At 36.1% G+C, this 22,621-nt stretch overlaps 1 protein-coding gene across 14 annotated transcripts in view; it reads left to right on the top strand.

Moving 5' to 3' along the window:
- Positions 1-22,621, top strand: part of KIAA0586 (KIAA0586 ortholog) — a 126,030-nt gene that overhangs the window by 77,739 nt on the left and 25,670 nt on the right. For 10 of the 14 annotated variants that reach the window (XR_010123727.1, XR_010123728.1, XM_063651653.1 and 7 more), the window contains 2 exons: positions 9,241-9,395; positions 13,242-13,347. Coding sequence is in view for 11 of the 14 variants with exons in the window: in XM_063651653.1 (XP_063507723.1) it covers positions 9,241-9,395; positions 13,242-13,347 (261 nt within the window). In the remaining 3 variants the exon portion in view is untranslated. Of the gene's footprint in view, positions 1-2,968; positions 3,355-9,240; positions 9,396-13,241; positions 13,348-14,919; positions 20,858-22,621 lie in introns of those variants that run through there. The other 4 variants (XM_063651656.1, XM_054448119.2, XM_054448118.2 and 1 more) reach the window with 3 other exon arrangements.

Genomic DNA, 22,621 nt, shown 5'->3' on the forward strand with positions numbered 1-22,621 from the left:
GCATACACTTAAAACTTTTTAACTGTGATACTTTTATTTTATTTCATTCTATTTATTTATTTAGAGACAGAGTCTTGCTCTGTCACCCAGGCTGGAGTGCATTGGTGCAATCTCGGCTCACTGCAACCTCCGCCTCCCGAGTTCACGCCATTCTCTTGCCTCAGCCTCCTGAGTAGCTGGGACTACAGGAGCCCGCCACCATGCCTGGCTAATTTTTTGTATTTTTAGTAGAGATGGGGTTTCATTGTGTTCGCCAGGATGGTCTCGATCTCCTGACCTCGTGATCCACCCACCATGACCTCCCAAAGTGCTGGGATTACAGGCTTGAGCCACCGCGCCCGGCCTATTTTATTTTATTTTATTTTTTTGGAGACGGAGTCTTGCTCTGTCGCCCAGGGTGGAATGCAATGTCAAGATCTCGGCTCACTGCAACCACTGCCTCCTGGGTTCAAGCTATTCTCCTGCCTCAGCCTCCTGAGTAGCTGGGATTACAGGCATGGGCCACCATGCCCAGCTAATTTTTGTATTTTTATTAGAGACAGGGTTTCACTATGTTGGCCAGGCTGGTCTTGAACTCCTGACCTCAGGTGATCTGCCCGCCTTGGCCTCCCAAAGTGCTGGGATTACAGGCGTGAGCCACCGTGCCCAGCCGATGCATTTATTGTAATATGTACTAGAAAAATATAATGAATCCATGAAAATTGGCATAACAGATCTTTAGGACAAGGTTAAATTAGATAATACTGTAGAATTTATTCTTTATACTATATGAATTTTAGTAGCACTCAGTGCGTTCAGGACTATTTTAGAATTTAAATAAACTTTCTGCTGTGACACATTGGAAATAAGGATAGAATAGAGAATACCAATCACTAGCATATATAGCTGACTCTCATCTATGGACCATTGTTATGTTCTGTGGTCACCACAAACATATTAACAAATATTGAACCATTGCTCCTAGGGGAAATACAGGATTAGGTTTCTGTGAGCCTCTGGTCATAACATTTTTATCAACTGATCAATATATAACCTGGTTTTATTTATGTTTCTGTTTAAAGAAATCTTATTTTATATATATTTTGGATTCATTAATATTGAACTCACAGCCATTGAACAATCCAGCAGTATAACTTGTGCCTGAAGGAAGCCTATCTAACACATATATTTTCTCCATAAGACACAGCGGAGGCTTTTTGTGCTTAGAAACACTAGACAGGCCAGGTGCGGTGGCTCACGCCTGTAATCCAGCACTTTGGGAGGCCAAGGTGGGCAGATCACCTGAGGTCAGGAGTTTAAGACCAGCCTGGCCAACATGGTGAAACCTCATCTCTACTAAAAATGCAAAAATTAGCCAGGCATAGTAGCAGATGCCTGTAATCTCAGCTACTTGGGAAGCTGAGGCAGGAGAATTGCTTGAACCCGGGAGGCTCAGAGGGCAGAGGGCAGAGGTTGCAGTAAGCCGAAATCACGCCACTGCACTCCAGCCTGGGCAAAAAGAGCGAGTCTCTGTCTCAAAAAACAAAAAAAAGAAAAGAAACACTAGACAGTACTTCGGCACTAAGGGGCCATTTTAAACTGTGAAATCACCAAAAAAAATAAAAGGATGAAATGTGAAAAACACAGCTTTACGTATACTGTGAAAAGGTCACTTGTTTACAGTATGAGAGCTGGAATAAGCTGGAATGTATCGTTGTTCAGCATCAACTGGAAAAATGCATGTTAGGTAATGTAAGTTTTTCACCACTCTGTACATGTCCACAAATGACCACAAAGGTGCTGCAAGTATTGATTTGGGGGTTATAAATACATTTTAGTGAGTAGATAAATTTGCAAATATGTAATTTACAAATAAATGAGGATCTGCTATATTCTTATTATTGATTTTTAAATGCCCATTGTTTCTTTCTCTTAAGTGAAAAGAAACTTCTGGAGGCATGCAGATCTGCCAGAAATCAGAAAAGGAAAAGCCTGAAGTTAGAGTATTTAGTTTCATATTGAGTGAACATCTTGTATCATTCAGAACTGGGAGAAGTTCGAGACTGAATTTCCCATGTGAATAAATGTAAAGATTGGCCTTATTTCTCATTTTGTACACATAATGAGAGTATTAAATGTTTTACATTCTTTAAAATTTGTAGGATTCAAATGGCATGAAATGTGATTTACATTTATGTCCAGCTAAATGTGCAGAATGCAATTAAACAGAGTTAACAGTAGGTGGCTCTCGCAGATCACTTGAACTGCTAGGTACTTAAGAGCTACTAGGTACCTGAGAGCAACTAGGTACTTAGTTGAAATGTTACGGAATAAACTCCCTGAGGAGATAGCCTCTCCAGTCCTTTTTAAATCTCTGGTAACCCTAGCAGATTACCTATAGTACAGTGCATTTTTAATCTTAGGTACATTGTAGGTATTTGTTTAATTGGAAAAAATAAGTAATATGGTATAACATAAGATTGAGCACATATGTAAGGCAATATAGCAGAATAGCTAAGAGTTTAGGCTTTGAGAGTTTCAGAAATGGGTTTGAATTCCAGCTCTGTGTATCTTTGGTCAAGTAACTTAATGTTCCTGAACCCAAATTTCTTTATGTGTCAAGTGGGGATAATATTGCTATGTACAAAATTACCCCACATTTAACAGCTGAAGGCAGCAAACATTTATTATTTCACAGAACTCTGAAAGTCACAAATCCGGTAGTGGCTTACCTAGGTGGTTTTCAGGATCTCTCCTGATGTGGCAGTCAAGATGATGGCTTGGACTGAGGTCATCTGAAGGCTTGACTAGGGTTGAAGGATCCACTTTCCAAGCTCACTCACATGGATTTAGCAAGAGGCTTCACTTCCTCACTATGTTAACCAGTCCATAGGACCGTGAATGATGTGGTAGCAGACATCTCCCAAGAAAAAGTAAGCAATCAAGATGGAAACCATAATGTCTTTTTTTTTCTTTTCTTTTGAGACAGAGCCTCACTCTGTTGCCCAGGCTGGAGTGCAGTGGTGCGATCTCAGCTCACCGCAACCTCTGCCTCCTGGGTTCAAGTGATTCTCCTACCTCGGCCTCCTGAGTAGCTGGGACTACAGATGCACGCCACCATACCTGGCTGATTTTTGTATGTTGTTGTAGAGACGGGGTTTTGCCATGTTGGCCAGGCAGGTCTCAAACTTCTGACCTCAAGTGATCCACCCGCCACAGCCTCCCAAAGTGCTGGGATTACACGTGTGAGCCACTGCGCCCAGCTGATAATGTCTTTTATAACCTAATCTCTAAAGTGACATGCCATCACTTCTGTCATATTCCATGGATAACACAGACCAATCATGGAACAACTTAAGAGGTGACTTTTAAAAGGTATAGATACCAGGAGGGCAGGGATCATTGGGGGCTATCTTGGAGGTAATAGTGTCTATCTTATTACGGTTATTAGGTACATGTATTTGATAATGCATGTAAAGTAGTAAGCACAGTGCTTGGCACATGGTGGTGTTCTCTTTAATAATGCTTGGAGTATGAAAAGTACTATCTTATATGTACTTAATAGAATCAGAAACTATCAACAGTTGACTAAAAGGACTTTGCCTATAGAAAACTAATTTGTTCCTCTTGTTTCAAGATTTTCTCCTGGTGACCACAGGCTATAACTGTGGTCCATAGATGAGAATCAACTATATATGCTAGTTATTGGTATTGCTTTTCATCTTGATTTTTAATAACTTTGCTTACAGAGGGTCATCTATTCTTACTTTGCCCCTCTCCACCCCTGCTAATTTTCAGTAAGTGTCCTATTTTCTGTAGTCCTCTATCACTGTCTCGATTCCTGAGGTTCTCAGGTTGGGTTGAGTAATTGAAAGTTGCAAAATTGGCTTTGAGGAGTTGTCTTGGGAAACCTAAAATGTAAGCTATAATTTGAGTGAATTATTTGTGGACCCTGGGATATACTACCAACTACAGCTTTTTATTTACTCAAAAAACCTGTATTGAATACCCACTGTATACCTAGAACTGTGTAAGTACTACATTAAGCACTCAAGATTCAAAGATGATAGATATCTGCTCTCAAGACGTTTACTAACTAGTGTGGGAGAAATAAATAACAATTATAATATTGTGTGACTAGTACAACACAGACGGCTGTGGGAGTGCAGAGGAGGAACTTAACTCATTTGTGAGGGCTTAGAAAAGGTTTTCTGCAAGATCCAATGTGAAATTGAATCTTAAGGGAATTAGCCAGATGGTAAATTATGATAAGAATATTCCAGTTTGTTCATTTACTTATTCAGAAGACATTTTTGAGTGCCTGCTATGTGCTGAGCATGTGCTAGGTGCTAGGAATATGAAACTTAGTAAGGCCCTGTTCACAATGATTTTTTTTCTCTAGTAGACATAGTAGATAAGAAAGCAAAAACATGCAATAAATTACTGTAGTTATTGTGAAGAAGCCGGTATAGGATGGAGGTACAGGTCAATTGTAGTTGAAGGGATTCAGGAAAGACTTCATAGATGAGGGAAGTCTTGCTTGAAGTGACTCCTCAAAGATGAATAAATGCTTGCCATGTGGTGAGTGAGGAGGGACCTTTCAGGCAGAATATGCAATGAGACAGGAGACAAAGGCAAAAAAAAAAAGCAAGGGTTAATCACGGAAATGCAGTGTTTTTGTCAAAGAATTAGAGCTTAAGATGTAGTGAAATTGCAGCAGGGAGCAGAAACCAGGTCATGAAAAGCCCTGGATGGATCTATTAAGGAGTATAGTAAGGATCGCTTTGTATACAAAATGGGAAATAATAACAGTCTTACTTTATACTTATTCCCATGAACAATTCAGCCTTAAGTTTCTGTCAATTCTGAATGTTGTGTGATATTCATCAGTCTGTTAAAGATTATAAGTAAATGAGTGATATGATCATATTTACCTTTTATTTAGCAAGATCATCTGAGGTGCAATATGATGGATAGATTGGAAGAGATAAGACTGGAGGCAAGGAGCCTGATTAGACAACCATTAAAGTTGACCTGATGAGACATTATTCAGTAGTGAGGATATATAAAAAGGGAGATTTGAGAGAGAATTAAGGAGATGGACAGGAATTCATTTGAATGTGAGCAGTACAAAAGAAGCAGAAAGTCTAAGAAATCCCTAGGTTTCTGTCTAGAATTATTGGATAGGTGGTCATCTCAGTCACTGAGAGAGAGCGAATATGGAGGAAGGACAGAATTAGGAGGAAAGAGATTGAGTGGGGTTTATACATACTGAATTTGTGATGCCTTTGACTTTCATACAAATGAAAAAAATCCATTAGATATGCCAGACCAAAAACTCTTGCTGGACTGGCAATTTTAGGCAAACTTAGTCTTCTCTAAAAGTCTGCTGTGGTTGCTTTCCACTATAACAAAATTCTAGGAAAGTAAAATTAGGGATTTCTAGTTATGATTAATTAAATTAAATTTGACTTGAATGAAATAATATTTTAAATATTCCTCTTTTAAAGGTCTAACTTGCATTATACAGGTAAGACACACTAAATGAGCCTGCTTGTTAGAAGACACAGCAAATTCAGCACTATTATGGTTGCTGTCATAGAATCCTTTCCTGACCCTTATCACTGGGTTAAATACCTGTCATATGTACTCTGTATAATTCTCTAGTATCACCTGCCTAATATTGCTCTTATCACACTGATTTGTAATCTCATGTGAGGGTACAGACTTTATCTTGTTTACTGTCATATCCCTGTCACCTAGCAGGTTATGTAGTATACAGAACATAGTAAATATCTGTTAAATTATAGGATGGTATATTATGTGAAAGCTATTACACACTTTTTGAGTGCTCCCCACCACCACTTTTTTCCTGTCTCATGTATGCCTTATCCCAAGTAACCCATGTTAAGATTCTGGCATATAACCCTCCTATTTTTTACCTCACACATATAATTATATGCACACATGCATGTACAATATATATGGTGTGTGTGATTGCCATTATTTTACAACTTGAGATCATATCTTGCACATTTGCCTGCATTTTGTGTTTTACCCAGTAAACCCTTAGATTATTCCAGGTCAACTGGTATTCCTTAAATTTATTCATTTTAATGATTACGTAAAACTTCACAGTGTTGATTTCCAATAATTTATTTAGTTGTTTCTCTATTGATGGATGTTTATTAACATGTCCTTGCTCTATAAACAATGCTAGAGTAAGTATCCACACACATATCCTACCAGATTGTTGTGTTTTATATACCCCTTCTTACTCCAGTGTATGTACTCCTGGGAAGCTCTTCTATACACAAGCAAATGTATCTTTAGTTTAGAAATAGATAATGCCAAGTTGCTTTCTTGAAAGTTTAAACCAATTTATTTTTATCAGCAATTTATTAGTGCCCTTTCCTTACATCCCCTCCTGAAATTGTGTTGATTAGTTTTTTTACATGCCTCAGTAGAAATATGAAGATATGTTTCTGACTCCTGGTGAGTTTATATGTCTTTTCATTCATATGTTGGTGGGCCATTTGTATGTACTCCTATAAAGTTCTTTTCCCATCTGGGAGGTTCTCAGTTTTTCTTGTTAGTTTTAAAGCTGTTTCTATAGTTTAGATGTTTTCTACTATTTGTATTGCAAATATCTTTATCCAAATTTAGATTTTGCTCATTGACGTTGTTGATGATCTTTTTTTGCCATATAATTTAAAAATTTATATGTAGATATTTCTATCTTTTATACTTTCTGTGCTTTCATGGCTTGATTATGTTGCTATACTGTAGAAAAAAGCTAATCATTTTTATCTATTTATCTGATATCCAGTCACATTACCAATTCTCTTATTAGTTCTAATAGAATTCTTTTGTTTTCGTTAAAGTCTCTTGGGTTTTCTAGGCATATACCATATATCAGCAAAAGAGTTTTCAATATCTTCTTTTTTAACATTATATGTAATTCTTTTCTCTTAATTCATTTGCCACTCTTAGAAAAATGTTGAACAAGTCACATAGGAATAGAAAAAGGTGTATCAGAATATAAAGAGGCAAATAAAGCCTGAAACATTAGTTACTCTAAATTATAGGTATTATTACCATTATTTAAATTAATCTTATGTTAGATAATTAAATGAGAATCAGGTAATAATTTTGATAAGTTGTTTTATACAGATTTGATACCATAATAGTAAAAATCAAAACTCAATGCAGCTGGGCATGGTGGCTCATGCCTGTAACCCCAGCACTTTGGGAGAACGGGGCGAGTGGATCACTTGAGCACTTGAGGTCAGGAGTTCAAGACCAGCCTGGCTAATATGGTGAAATGCTGCCTCTACTAAAAATACAAAAATTAGACAGGAATGGTGGCGCATGCCTGTAGTCTCAGCTCCTAGGGAGGCTGAGGCAGGAGAATCGCTTGAACCCAGGAGGTGGAGGTTGCAGTGAGCCGAGATTGCACCACTGCATTCCAGCCTGGGTGAGTGAGTCTCAGTCTCAAAAAAAAAAAAAAAAATTAAAACTCAATAGATGTATTTCGCTTTATGTAAAAGCCCATTGAAAACTAGATTAACGTAAAAGATCAATCAGAGTGATTATTTGCTATATCTAGGAAATTGTCAACAGAATGCCTTTAAATGGAAAATATCTATGGCGTCTTTAAAATATTTTTTCAGGCTGGGTGCAGTGCAGTGGCTCATGCCTGTAATCCTAGCACTTTGGGAGGCTGAGGCAGGAAGATCACTTCAGCCCAGGGGTTTCAGACCAGCCTTGGCAACATGGCAAAACCCTGTCTCCACTAAAAATACAAAAAATTTTCCAAGTGTGGTAGCACACACCTGTAGTCCCAGCCACTCAGGATGCTGAGGTAGAAGAATCACCTGAGCCTGGGAAGTCAAGGATGCAGGGAGCCATGATCATGCCATTGCACTCCAGCCTGGGCAACAGGAGTGAGACTGTCTTAAAAAAAAAAAAAAGTATATATATATTATATATTAAATATATATATTAATATATAATATATATTTAATATTTATATATATTTAATATTAAATATTAATATTTAATATATATTTAATATTAAAAATATAATATTTAAATATATATTTAATATTTAAATATATGTATTTAATATTTAAATACATATATTTAAAACTTAATTTGCATATAACTTCATGTCTATTTCTATTGACTATATTTTAAAAGGTTGTCTAGCAAGACTGAAACAGAGAGCAGTGAATTAATTCCTTTGTGCTTCTTACTAGCTCTTTGACTTTGGACAGTTAGTTAACTTCTCTGAACCTTAGTAATGTCAGTGAGAGACAGTTACAATGCTGTCTAACCTATCTTACAGAATGATTGTAAAGTTCAAATGTAATAAGATAATGTACTCATATATGAAAGTGCTTGGAGTATATAGTGCAATACAAAGGTACAGTGGTTAGATACATAGATATCTCTGCTCTTGTCTTCTTTTTACTGATTTGACTGAAGTGCCATTTATTTATTTATTTATTTAGAGACGACGTCTCACTTTGTTACCCAGACTGGAGTGCAGTGACGCTATCTCAGCTCAGTGCAACCTCCGCCTCCCGGGTTCAAGTGATTCTCCTGCCTCAGCTTCCTGAGTAGCTGGGATTACAGGTGCCATGCTACCACACCCAGCTAATTTTTGTATTTTTAGTAGAGACAGGTTTCACCCTGTTGGCCAGGCTGGTCTCAAACTCCTGACCTCAGGCGATCCACCCACCTCAGCTTCCCAAAGTGCTGGATTACAGGCATGATCTACTGCATTCAGCCAGAGGTGCCATTTAGATAAGAAAATAAGAGCTTGGTCACTTGAAGAAAAAAATCTACAGAATAGAGCTAGCCAATACCAGCATTTCCCAGGCAGGAAATTGCCCTTTGCTTTAAGATTACGTTTTAGATAGAAAGTATTCTATTGACTCTTAGAGATAGGAAAGGTAAGCAGGAGTATTAAGAGTTCATATGTGGGAAGGATGCTGCAGATGAACTGCATGGGCAACTTGTTGATTGGAACTTTACATAGAATATTCCGTGGATTTGTTTGAACGTGGTACTTTTTGCATTCTGAGTTTTGGTTTTAATTGCAGTGAAGGCTTGGTCCAGGTGTTTTTTTTAAGTACGCTGCTAGTTCTAATTCAGCAGGTGAGAAATATTGGTGGTTTTAGTCAACTACTTGTTCATTTTTGAAGATAAATTTAACAATTTATTTTAACTTTTTGTTTACATTTTTGATAACAGGTAGTATTTATGAAGATTCATGTGCTAGTCATGGTCCAATGAGTTTGGGAGAATTGGAGTTGGAGCCAAATTGTAACCTGGTTCTTCCCTCAACACTTCTGACAGCACAAGAAAATGATGTTAATTTACCAGTAGCCGCTGAAGATTTTCCGCAGGTACCAAATTAATAGCACTTGTATTTTACTTAAAATGAGAATTGAAACAATGTTGCCTTAGCATGGTACCCCGTCAAGAGCCAAGCCTCTGGAGTCAGATAGCTTCAAATCATGCCTCCTTTATTTCCTAACTCAAGCCTGAATATAAATCAAGTTCACCCAAGCTGTGCCCTGGAACACATTACTTAGCCTCTTTTAGGCCTTAATTCCCTATCTTTAAATTAAAGAATAAAAGTAATGGCCAGGTGCAATGGCTCACACCTGTAATCCCAGCACTCTGGGAGGTTGAGACAGCGGATCGCTTGAGTTCAGAAGTTTGAGACCAGCCTGGGCAATGTGGCAAAACAGCATCTCTACAAAAAATACAAAAATTAGCTGGGCTCCTGTAGTTCCAGCTACTTGGGAGGCTGACGTGGGCGGCAGATTGCTTGTGCCTGGGAGGCAGAGGTTACAGTGAGCCCAGGTTACACCACTGCATTCCAGCTGGTGACAGAGTGAGACTCTTGTCTCAAAAAAAATGAATAAGTAAATAAAACATAAAAATAATATATATAAAAGTAAGGTAGCTATTTCGTTTACATCTCTGTATCTGCATGCAATACCTAGCTCAGTAATTTGCATATAGTAGGTGCTTGATAAGTGTTTATTACGTTGAAATTTGTAAAAAGTGTTTCATAAGAAATGTATTGCATAAGAAATTTAATACTGAGGTAAGCCAATGGCCCATGCAATCTTGTGTACCGAAAAAATAGGTTAATTACTCATCAAGATGTTAATCTAAAAAAGTTCAATATTAAGTAGTTTTTTATTTTGTGTATTGGCAATTCGTTCAAAATTACCCATTTTGAACTAATTTATGAATAAGTATTCATGGTATTGTGCAGCAGGACATGTGTTAAGGATGAAACCAAAAAATATGTAAGATAAAGATTGTTTATGGAACACATGATTATGTGGGGTTCAGTATTACCAACCTGTGACCAAGCAATGATCAGGAAAAACTAGTTAATAATGAAGAAGTATCTGTTAATAACTTCTGTATAAAAAAAATTCTTGTGACCATGATTAGGCACACATTTCTGGGATATGATACCAAAGGTACTATCTATGAATAATAATTTTTTAAATTGGTCTTATCAAAAATAAGAACTTCTTCAAAACACAGTTAAGAAAATTAAAAGGCAAGCCACTGACTGGGAGAAAATATTTACAAATCACTTATCTGATCAAAGACTTGCGTTCAGAATATATAAGGAGCTCACATAACTCAAGAAAACAAACAATCCAGTTTAAAAATGAACAATAGATTTGGACCAGTCCTTTACCCAGGGAAGATATATAAATGGCAAATAAGCACATAAAAAGATTCTCAGCCGGGCATGGTGGCTCACGCCTGTAATCCCAGCACTTTAGGAGTCCGAGGCAGGTGGATCACGAGGTCAAGAGATCAAGACCATCTTGGCCAACATGGTGAAACCCGTCTCTACTAAAAATACAAAAATTAGCTGGGTATGGTGGTGTGCACCTGTAGTCCCAGCTACTCAGGAGGCTGAGGCAGGAGAATCGCTTGAACCTGGAAGGTGGAGGAAGGTGAGCCGAGATTGCGCCACTGCACTCCACCCTGGTGACAGAGCAAAACTCCTTCTCAAAAAAAAAAAAAAAAAAAAAAGATTCTCAGCAGAGTTAGTCGTTAGGAAAATGAAAAATAAAACCACAATGAGCTACCACTACGTATCCATAAGAATATCTAAAATCTAAAAGACTGTCATGCCAAGTGTCGGCAAGGATGTGGAGCAACTGAACTCTCATACTTTGCTGATTGGGAATGTAAAACGATCCAACCCCTATGGAAAAGAGCTTGGCCATTTAAAAATATACACCCACCATATGAACCATGCATTTCACTCCTAGTTTCTCAAGAGAAACTAAAACATATATTTACACAAAGACATGTATGTGAATGTTCATACAACCTTATATTTGTAGTAACCAGAAACTGAAAACAACACAGATGTCCATCAACTGGTAAATGGACAAATTGTGGTGTATCCTGTACAGTGGAATACTTAGCAACCAAAAGGCATGAACTATGAATACAAACAATAACATGGATGGTTCTTACAAAAATTATGTTGAGTAAAGAAGCCATACCAAGAAAAAAAAAACAAAACACTGATTTTATTTATATGTAATTTTAGAAAATGCAAACTAATTTATAGTAATAGCATTTCAGTTCTTTTTTGGGGACGGTAGGAGGTAGAGGTGGAAAGGGCAAGAAGGAGAAGATAAAAGGGTGTGAGAACACTTTTGAGATTGATGGATATGTTTCTTGTATTATCTTGATTGTGGTGATGGTTTCATGGGTTTATAGGTAGGTCAAAACAGCAAAATGGACACTTTAAATATGTGCAGTTTATTATCTGTTACATATATCTCAATAAAACTTTAAAAATAAAAGATTACTGCCTTTTAATTGATGGCTTGTTTTAGAATAAAACTATGAAGTGTTACCAGAAGAAAGGGTCTCAAAAAATTCCCTTGTTAGATTTCTTTAGCTAGCAGGGATGTATGGTTAGTAATAATAGCACACATTTATAGTGCTAGATGCTGTTCTAAGTTTTTTACGTATTTTAACTTATTTAATCCTTGTAACAGCCTAATGAGGTAGTTGTTACTATTATCCCCATTTCATGAATGAGGAAATTAAGGTATTGAGCAGTTAAATAACTTGCCCAAGGTCAAAGCTAGAAAATGCCTTACCCAGATTTGAACACAAGCAGTTTAGCTCCTGTGGTCACAGCTCTTATTCGCTGTGAGTAAGTAAGGAAACCAGTAGAAACGTTCAAAGTCTCAGCAGCCAGAGCCAGAGGTAGTCCTAGTACCCATCTTAGAAATACCCACCAAAATAATATTTCCTTCAAGGCAGAAACATACATGACTAACGGCTCTAAACTTGGAAGACCAGAGTTAAGGCTAGTTATTATTACTGCTGCTTGGAGCTACTAATTTTTACCCCTAGATAAAGAGGGTGCCTGTCAAAGGTGCAGTGATTACATTGTGTCCATGTGGACAGATGTTTCAGATTCTTCTATGGTTGTATTTATTGATAAGGGTCCAGGGATTTCTTTTTAAGTTCCTGTTAAAGCTGTTTTCAGGGGCTCCTGTAATAGCTGTTTTCAGGGGCTCATTTATCATTAAGCACATAAAATAGGAAAGAGAAGAAAGAAAATCACACAATTTGTGATGTGTGATTATGAAGAGATTTGTGACTACTGTAAATTTCAAATTTGGTTATGTTATAGTTAAGGGAGAGAGATGATAGTGCTTATGATGGAGCGTATGTTTCTTGAATGGCAAATGGAAGATAACAATACCTACTCACACTTCTGAGAATTAAATGATGTTACTATATATAAAACCTCCTTGAAAATTGCAGTGCATTATGCAGATTTTCATTTTATGCAAAAAGTGGTTATATGGAAGAGTTTGCTGCCAAATTAAGTTCTTATCCTGTCTAAATCCATTATATGTATATAAAGTAGTTTGATTCATAAGTAGCTCTGAATTCTCTAATAAAAATAGATAGAAATGACTTGAATATTTGAAATCTGTATATATGATCCAAATCTTTTTAAAGGTTTTTTTTTTTCGCAACATCTTTTCTTTTGTAATATGTACCTTGTCACCTATTTATTGGTAGACGTGCTAATAAATAAAAGGCAATAAAAAGCAACTAGAAAGCAAGCATATTATTAAAATATTATAAACACTTGAATAATTTGACTTCTCAGATTTTTTTAAGTAACTAAAAAATAATATTATGACTTCATATCTTAAATTATTTAGTACCAACAAAAGCAAAATCAGGATGTTAAGCAAGTTGAACACAAACCATCACAAAGTTACCTACATGTTAGAGATAAATCTGATATTGCACCTTCACAGCAACAAGGTAAGACTTGTTTTTATGTAATAGTACAATAGTTTGATACTTGTCTGAATATTGAACAAATATGAGAATTCTTTACTTTTGTATACATCCCACTGCTCTCTAGGTTTTTGTTTTCTTTTGTTTTCTCTCATTTAGTCCATTTACATGAAGAATCGGTATTATATTTGACTATGTTAGTTTGTTCTTTTTACCAGTAAACACTATTTCTAGTGGATTTTTAAAATTCTTAGCTGCTGTCTTTCCTTTACCCTTGCCTTTTAGTTGTTGTTCAATTGAATACCAAGGTCTTTTTATCTGTATATAGGTCTGTTTGAAATTATAATATGTTAAAGACAGGAATTATGGCTGTTAATGTGCTTTATAAAGCATATTATTTAGTGCATGGTGATGTTGACCCAGTATAACTTAAAAGCAATTGCCTCTCATATTACATACTGTGATATGGATGACCATATCATAGTTATTTATCAAACTTGTGTGGTTACCTTTAATTCCACAGTCAGCATTCAAGCATTTTGATGTTGTCTCTATGTTTCTACAAGGCTGTTGGCCTTGTGCTTTGTTTGCCATCTTGCTTCTTAGTCATTTACATTTTGCATAACCTGAAATCTGAAATTTGGCAGTAGAAATTAAGATCTCTTCTGTTTAAAAACTTTCTGCCCACAATCATGGAAGAAGTATTAGAAATATTTTGAGAAGTGGAATTTTTCTTTTTTGCTTTTGTAACTATGATTTTTATTTAATTTTCAAATAATATTTAATTGAGCAAATGCATATTATTGAATGCCGGTATAATTGCAAATGTAACTATGCATTTGGTGTTTTGGGAAGGACCTAAATGAGGAAGTGCTCAAAATAGTAAGATTATGCCACTTAAGGTTTAGGTTTTCACTCTTCCATTTGTTGTCTGTTCCCCTCTTGCTCCAAGTTTTCAGAACTTTGTCCTCCTGACCCTTTTTTTTTTTTTAACCTCACCATAGTATGTTAATATTAATGTACTATGGAAAATGCCTATAAAACTCTTCTTCTGGTGACTTAAGAATTAATCATGATAGTATATCGATATGGGCAGATAAATGTTTCTAAGATAATGTCAGAATTTACTTCATGTTCTTCTACTGAGTTCTCATTTATGAACTGTCCTTCACAGTCAATGATAGTTTCTTTAATGTTTTTAAAAATCAATCATTTTTGACATTATAAATGAATTTCATTTTCTTGGGGATGTTGTATGTAATGAAATAATTAATTTTCTCAGCTGATAGGAAAATATCTCTGGTAATATGTTAGCTAGTAGAAGGAAGTTTTATGTGGAAAGGGTTTACAACAGTTGGATTTAATACATTTGAAATGTTTTACATTTAATTTTACATCTAATACAAAAGGTAGGAGAGCAGACCTATACCAGCCTTGACTAAGACAAATAAATACCAGTGGGCTATAAAGAGAACATTTTAAATATAGGCAAAGTCTTTCACTCTGTAATTGGTACATATCTTCATACTAGAAAATTTCTTGAATGAATATGATTGCCTTGGCAAATATAGTCAGTTATTACTTTTTTCCCCATAGATTTTGTGGGTTTTATTATTTTTTTTCTCTGATGAAACTCTGCCAAATGTTCCAGAAAATAGAAGTCAGAGTGCCAAAATAATTCTCTGGAGCTCTCAGGACTTTGGGTGACCTTGAAGGAATTCAGTCCTCTCATACATAGAAACCTTGAAGATAATGAAGGAAATTCACCTTACCACAAGGGAATTAAAACCACATCTTTTCTAGCAGATAAATGCTTCCAAGAATACTAGAACCCCAAATTTTGGCTATTTCAGGGGGAAGTATCATGTATTTCACTTGAAATGTGTAGTAGTTTAATATATGTCTATAAAGAAAGAAGCAGTAGCAGCTGTTTTAATGATCACCCATTAAAAATTAACTGAAGAATGGTAGGACACAGACTCCAGCACCGTATTGCTAGGAACTTAGTAAAGTACTTAGTTTTTTTCCCCTTTGATTATTACTTTCAGATTTTAATATAAAAGGGAGGAATTCATTGTTCTGACAAACGGTATCTTTGGAGCCTTTAAGAGTAAAACCTTTTTATTTGGTATTGAATTTATTGTGTCTATCTTTGACCACGTGATACCACTTATCTGATTCTATGTACTGATTAATGTATCTAACAGTTTTATAGTGAAAGTACTTTTTAAAAAAGTATTTTAATGGTCATTTCTATTTTTCCCCCTTTGCTGTGCAAGTTAATTTTTACTCATCTTTTGCTATACAAGTTAACTTTCATCAATACAAATGAGAGGCTAGTTTTAAGTCAATTTATTTGTGATGATCCCAGGAACAATTAAGTTCTATAAAGTAATGTATTAAAATAGTACACTTTAAAAATTATTTTCCTTCTTTTTTTCTCTTTAAATTTTAAGACCATCATAATAAATTATCATTACAAAGTCAAACATACTATATACTACACTATCAGTCGATGGGGAAAAAATAAGTCATATGTTTTATGGTAAAATGCTATGATAGATTGGATTGTCAAATTTGCTTGAAAAAAATCACAGCAGTTTTCAGTTTTTCTTATTTGTAGATTACACATGTTACTCAGAAAATAAGTATCAAAGTGCTGAAAGTAATAGGTGTAATTGCTGTTATTTGTCAAAATCAGTTTACATTTTTGTGGGAAATACAGAATCACAAATATTTCTTTCTGGCATTATGTCCTGAGGTAAATTCTAGAAAATTTAGCACCTTTTATACTCATATAGCTGTGATGATGACTTTAAATATGTGAGCATTAGGAAATTCAAAGCTTATATATTCTTAGAAGCTAATTTTGACCACGTGCGCAAATAATTTTTCTTTTTTAGTAGAATGGTGCATTTTTTTCCTTTGTATTTGAAATTTAGCTAAATTACAATAGCTATCAGAACTACAATTGACCTTAGTAATTTCAAAACCATAGTTAAAATGGTTTTAAGTTGATTTTTAAAAATCTTAAGATATGATAGGGATTTCAAAACTATGTGTGTGGGTCTCTGATAGGGAGGGGTGGGGGCACAGACTAATAAGTGTGCCAAAAATCTGTGAATCCAAATGTGTAACAAGCATTGTCTGAATAAATGTTCACAAATCCATGCTATTATTGATTAACAAAAAATAAATTCACTTTGAAATGTTGCTGAATTTGGGAGTTTTGTTTCCACCTAGGATGAGGAAATTGGAAAGTGTCACTTTCACCCTAACCATAATAAAATGTCAGATAAACTACAAAATCATTAACATTTCTTGAACCCATCAGAGAGCTTCTGATGCAGAGCAATTAAGTAGCCTAAAGTCCAAGGAAAGAGAGACTCCTCCAAAAAGAGGTGAGACACAAGCACTGTCTCACTTGTGACAGAGCGTGGTTACAGGAAGACACCAGGCACCAATCAAGCAGATAAGAAGTATTTGGTTAAACTTTTTAAGTGGGTTTCTAAAGGCCAAGTATAGAACCATTGGTAGTCACAGATACAAGTGGAGTTCACACCCACATGTAGGCATCTTCTGCACAGACCTCTAGAGAAAGATTGTTGGGAAAGGCAGAGAGTCTCTCTCACTGGTGCAGGCCTGAATGAGGGGAGTGGCTGTCACTGCCAGAAAGACAGGATGCCCCACTTTGACCCTTCTCCTTTAAGAACAAAAGCCTTAAGCCACTGAGGAAGGGGCAACACATCGTTATTTCCAGGGTATAGGTGAAAACCTCTTGTGGCTGGGGGAAGGGTAAAGATAAAAAAGAATCCACTCCTGGCAGAGAAGAAGGAAATAGTCTTGGTCCCACAATCTTTTATTAGCACTATTAGAAGTTTCTTATTGTTGGGAGAGTGGTTGGAAACTGTCCTGTACAAAATTTGCCAAAGGGACAAGGCAGAATTTAAAATGTCAGTTCCCTCCAAATTGATCTATAGATTGAGTGCAATCTCAAAAACATTGCAGCAGGGATTTCTGGGTAGAAGTTGACAAGCTGAATCTAAAACTCATAAGAAAATGCAGAGGACCTAGAATAGCCAAAATAACTTTTAAAAAGAAAAATAAAGTTGGAAGATTATACTATATAACTCTAAGACTTATTATAAAGCTACAGTAATCAGGACAGTGGGATATTGGCATAAATATCAATAGGATAGAATAGAGAATTCAAAAAAAAAGTCCACGCATTTATGATCAGTTGATCAATTGATTTTTACAAATGGGAAAGACAATTCAATGGAGAAAGGATAATCTTTTCAACAAATGGTGTTTGGACAGAGCTCATCTATATACAGAAAAAAAGAACCTCAATCTATATTTCACAAACACACAAAAATGAGCTAAAAAATGGATCATAGATCTAAATGTAAAGCCTAAAACTACAAAACTTCTAGAAGAAAATATAGGAGGAAAATGTTTCTTTGTGACCTTTGGTTGGGCAAAGATTTCTAAGATATTGCAGAAACTATTGATAATTGGACTTAATCAAAATAAAAATTTCTCTTCTTCAAAAGACAGTGTTAAGAGAATGAAAAAGGACAAATCATAGACTGGAAGAAAATATTTGCAAATTTGCTTTCTGATGAAGCAGTTATGTCCAGAATATATTTTTAAACCTTACGAAACTCAACACTAGGAAAACAAACAACCCAATTTTTAAAATGGATAAAAGATTTGAACAGATACTTCACCAAAAAAGATACTTGGATGGCAAATAAGCACATGGAAAATTGTTCAACATCATTAGTAATTGGGAAGATGCAAATTAAAAATTAAATACCACTGAATACCCATTAGGTTGACTAAAATCAAGGAAACTGATACTACCATGTGTTGGTGAGGATATAGATCAATTCTAATTCTTATACATTGCTGGTGGGAATGCAGAATGCAACTTGCACCTTGGAAAACTGTTTGACAGTTTCTTATAAAATTAAACATAAATTTACCATATGACTCAGCAGTCCATTTCCTATGTATTCATGCAAGATAAATGAAAACTTATTTTCACACAAAACCTGTACTCAAAACTTTTTTAGCAGTTTCTTTTATAATTACCCAAAACTGGAATCAACCAAAATGTCCTTCAGCAAGTAAATGAATAAACAATCTGTGTGGTACATCCATACAATGGAATAGTACTCAGCAATGAAAAGACGTGAACTACTGATACACACACAACAGCACAGGTGAATCTCAATTGCATTAAATGTAGTGTAAGAGGTTAAAAGGCTACATACTGTATGATTCCATTTATATGGAAAAGGAAAAATTTATTGGAAAAGGCAAAACTATAGATATGGAGAAGAGGTCAGTGGTTGCCTCAAAGAAGAGTTTGACAACAAATGTCAGGAGGGAACTTTTTTCCATTTTGATGGAAATATTATATATCTTGATTGGGGTAGTGTCTATATAACTAAGAATTTTTCAATGGTTAGTCTTACTGATTATAAATTATACTTCAATAAAATGATGTACATATTACTGAGTTTATGACACTTCTTTTGCTTATTATGAATTTTCTTAATTAGCTTGTACTAAAAGCTTATCACTTGGGAAGGTATAAAAGGTTTTGTTGTTAAAAGGTGTGTAAATGTGATACTGTATTACATTTATTTACTCTTACATCTTTTTCTTAACACTTTAGGAGGAGATAGTTTGACATTTTATAATACAGTATATTTTCAATACAATGTAAATTGGATTTTTAGGTGTTTATTTAAAAATACTTTCCATTTAGACTAGAAATCTGAAACATTTATGTTTTATAATTAATAGTGACTAACTGGAAACAAAGAAAAATTGTATATGCTAATAAATCTACAGTGGAAATACTCTTGTTTAAAATTTTCTTTTTTAGATTTCAGAAAGGGAAGAACTGTCAGCTCAAAAACTTGTGTTTTTTACTGGCACATCCAATATAATGTGTAATCAACACAGTTTAACTCAGTAAACATTAATTGAGGGCCCTCCACACTCTGCGCTACTAAGCTTCGATGCCTTTCTGCATTATCTTCTTTCCACCCAGAGTTTCCTTCTCTCTCCACTTTTATATGCCTACAAATTACTTATTCTTCAACATTCAGCTCCATCTTTCTGAGTTCTTACTGAACCTCCGATTGAAAACGTCTTATTCATTTTAACCCACTCTCTTCCCCTAGCTCTTTTCTGCCTTGAACATAATCATCATCTTAACAACAGTTTTTTGCTGGGCACAGTGGCCCACACCTATAATCCCAACACTTTGAGAGGCCGAGGCGGGTGGATTACTTGAGGTCAGGAGTTCAAGACCAGCCTGGCCAACATGGCGAAACCCCGTCTCTACTAAAAATACAAAAATTAGCCGGACGTGGTGGCACATGCCTGTAGTCCCAGCTACTTGGGAGGCTGAGACATGAGAATTGCTTAAGCCTAGGAGGCGGAGGTTGCAGTGAGCTGAGATCACACCACTGCACTCCAGCTTGGGCGACAGAGTGAGACTCTGTCTCAAAACCAAAACCAAAACAAAACAAAAAATGGGAATACATTTACCAGAGGTTTGCTAGGTGTGTTCTATGTTAATTTCATTTATTCATCACAATACCATGCCATGCAGGTAGTTTTGTTTGTTTGTTTTATAGAGATAGAGTCTCACTGTCACCCAGGCTGGAGAGCAGGGGTATGATAGTTCATTGCATCCTCAACCTCCTGGGCTCAGGCAGTCTTCCTGCCTCAGCTTCCAAGTAGCTAGGACTATAGGTGTGTGCCATCATGCCTGATTCAGGTAGTTTTATTCCTGTTTTACAAGAGAGAATGATAAGATTCATGAAGGTTAACTAATTTTCCCAAAGCACACAATTTAGAAAATGAAGATCTGGAATTCCAGCCCAGATCGACTTGATTGCAAAGCTGTTGCTCCTTTCCTTATGTAATGCTATTTATTGAATAAGCATTTAATAAATATTTATCGTGTGATAAACAGCTTGTTGACAAGAGCTGCCTTTATCATCTCTGTATTCCCCGGACTGATTATTTAATATTCCAAAGAAAGTGATATATGGGATAGTGTTGTGATTTGTTTTTAAGATATGTTATCTGTTTCTTATTTAAGAGAGCTTGTTTCTTATTGTAGCACTGTGGTGATCAGTAAATGTTCATGGAATTGAATTTGATGATTACATCATTTGCTGTTAACCCCAAACAACATTTAATTCTGTTATTTAGTAATAAGATGGAAGAAGGAAGGGAAGAGAAAAATGAGAGTATTTCATTACAATCATTTTTCCATTACTGTCTCTTTTTAATGTAGACAGTCATGCAAACAGCCACAGTAGACTAATCTAAAGTGATTTTTATTTGCTTTTCCAAAAGATTGATTTTTTTTATAGTATTAGATAGATTTTTATTCTTTGAGGACAAAATAGTTGAACAGAGGGTAGGGACAGCCGAGAATATGCCCAAGGGTGGGGAAAATTAAATCAGCTTAGATATTAGTTCATGGGCAATCTTTTTGAACTTTAGATGAGAAAGAAAAATCGTGTGGACATTCATTCACTCTTTTTAAATTGAGATATAATTCACATACTGTAAAATTCTCCCTTTTAAATTCTCAGTGGTTTTTAGTATATGCAAAAAGTTGCTGAATTACCATCCCTAATTCCAGAACATTTTCTTCACCTTAAAAAGAAACTCCATATCTATTAGTAATTATTTTCCGTTCTACCCTCCCCAGCCCTATCCCTGCCAACCACTAATCTACTTTCTGTCTCTCTGGATTTCCCTGTTCTGGACATTTCATATAAGTGGAATCATACAAGATGTGGTTTTCTTTTTGCTTCTTTCACTTAACATAATGTTTTCTTTTAGTTTTTTGGGGTTTTTTGTTGTTGTTGTTGTTGTTGAGACAGAATTTTGCTCTGTCACCCAGGCTGGAGCGCAGTGGCGTGATCATGGCTCACTGCAGCCTCTGACCTCCCGGGCTCAAGCAATTTTCCCACCTCAGCCTCCTGAGTAGCTGGGATGGCAGGCGTGTGCCACCATGCCCAGCTAATTTTGTTTTCATTTTTTGTAGAGACAAGGTCTCACTCTGTTGTCCAAGCTGGTCTTGAAGTCCTGGGTTCAAGCAATCTGCCCACCTCAGCCTCCCAAAGTGCAGGGATTACAAGTATGAGCCACCGCACCTGGCAACATAATGTTTTCAAGGTCCATTCATGTTGTAGCAGGTATCATTACTTTATTCTTTTTTATAGCTGAATAATATTCCATTGTGCATTCATTCTTAGGTTAACCATGACTTTCCATTATGATAGGGATTATGATAGGATGTACAGTTACCCAGCACATGTTCCTCCTCCTCCTACCCAGCATATTGCTTGGGTTGTAGTGCCCTCAAAATGTCAGCATGTATCAGGAAACACCTCATGAAGGGGAAAAAGTGGCTTCAATTCTAAGAGAGGACAGCAGGGATCTTCCAAGTCTGGAAAGTTGAAAGGAGATGACCTTCAGGCCTTTAAGAAGGAATTGACCCAGATAAAACAAAAAGTGGATCCTCTCTTAGAAAACCTAGAAGAAAATTGAAAAGGAACAGGGGAAACAAGCAGTAGAGATGAAGGATGATAAGTCGGAAGAGGATCAGAGCAGCAGTTCCGTGAAGAAAGATGAGACTAATGTGAAGGTGGAGTCTGAGGGGGCTGCAGATGTCTTTGCTGAGGAGGACCTACTGGATGATGATGACAATGAAGATGGGGGATGACCAGCTGGAGTTGATCAAGGATGATGAAAAAGAGGCTGAAGAAGGAGAGGATGACAGAGACAGCGCCAATGGCGAAGGTGACTCTTAAGCACATAGTGGGGTTTAGAAATCTTATCCCATTATTTCTTTACGTAGGTGCTTGTCTGAGATCAAATTTTTCACCAGATCCTCTCCCACAGTATCTTCAGCACATGCTCACTGTTCTCCCAATCCTTGTCCTTCCCATGTTCATTAATTCATAATGCCCTGCGCCTAGTTCCATTTTCACCTCCTTTGATGCCCTAGTAGTTTTGTTAAGTCTTACCCTGTAATTTTTGCTTTTAATTTTGATACTTCTTTATGACTTAAAAAGGTTATGTGGTTTTTATCAACTGTCTCCAAAATAATCTCTTGTTATGCAGGGAGTACAGTTCTTTTCATTCGTATGTAAGTTCAGTAGTTGCTTCCCTAACTGCAAAGGCAGTCTCCTTTAGTTGTGTAGCTCCTGAAAACAGCTTTGAGTTAGAAGTATGTGTATTACACTCC

This window comes from Pongo pygmaeus, chromosome 15 (genome assembly GCF_028885625.2).
Source record: "Pongo pygmaeus isolate AG05252 chromosome 15, NHGRI_mPonPyg2-v2.0_pri, whole genome shotgun sequence".
In the NCBI taxonomy this organism is placed as follows: Eukaryota; Metazoa; Chordata; class Mammalia; order Primates; family Hominidae; genus Pongo; species Pongo pygmaeus.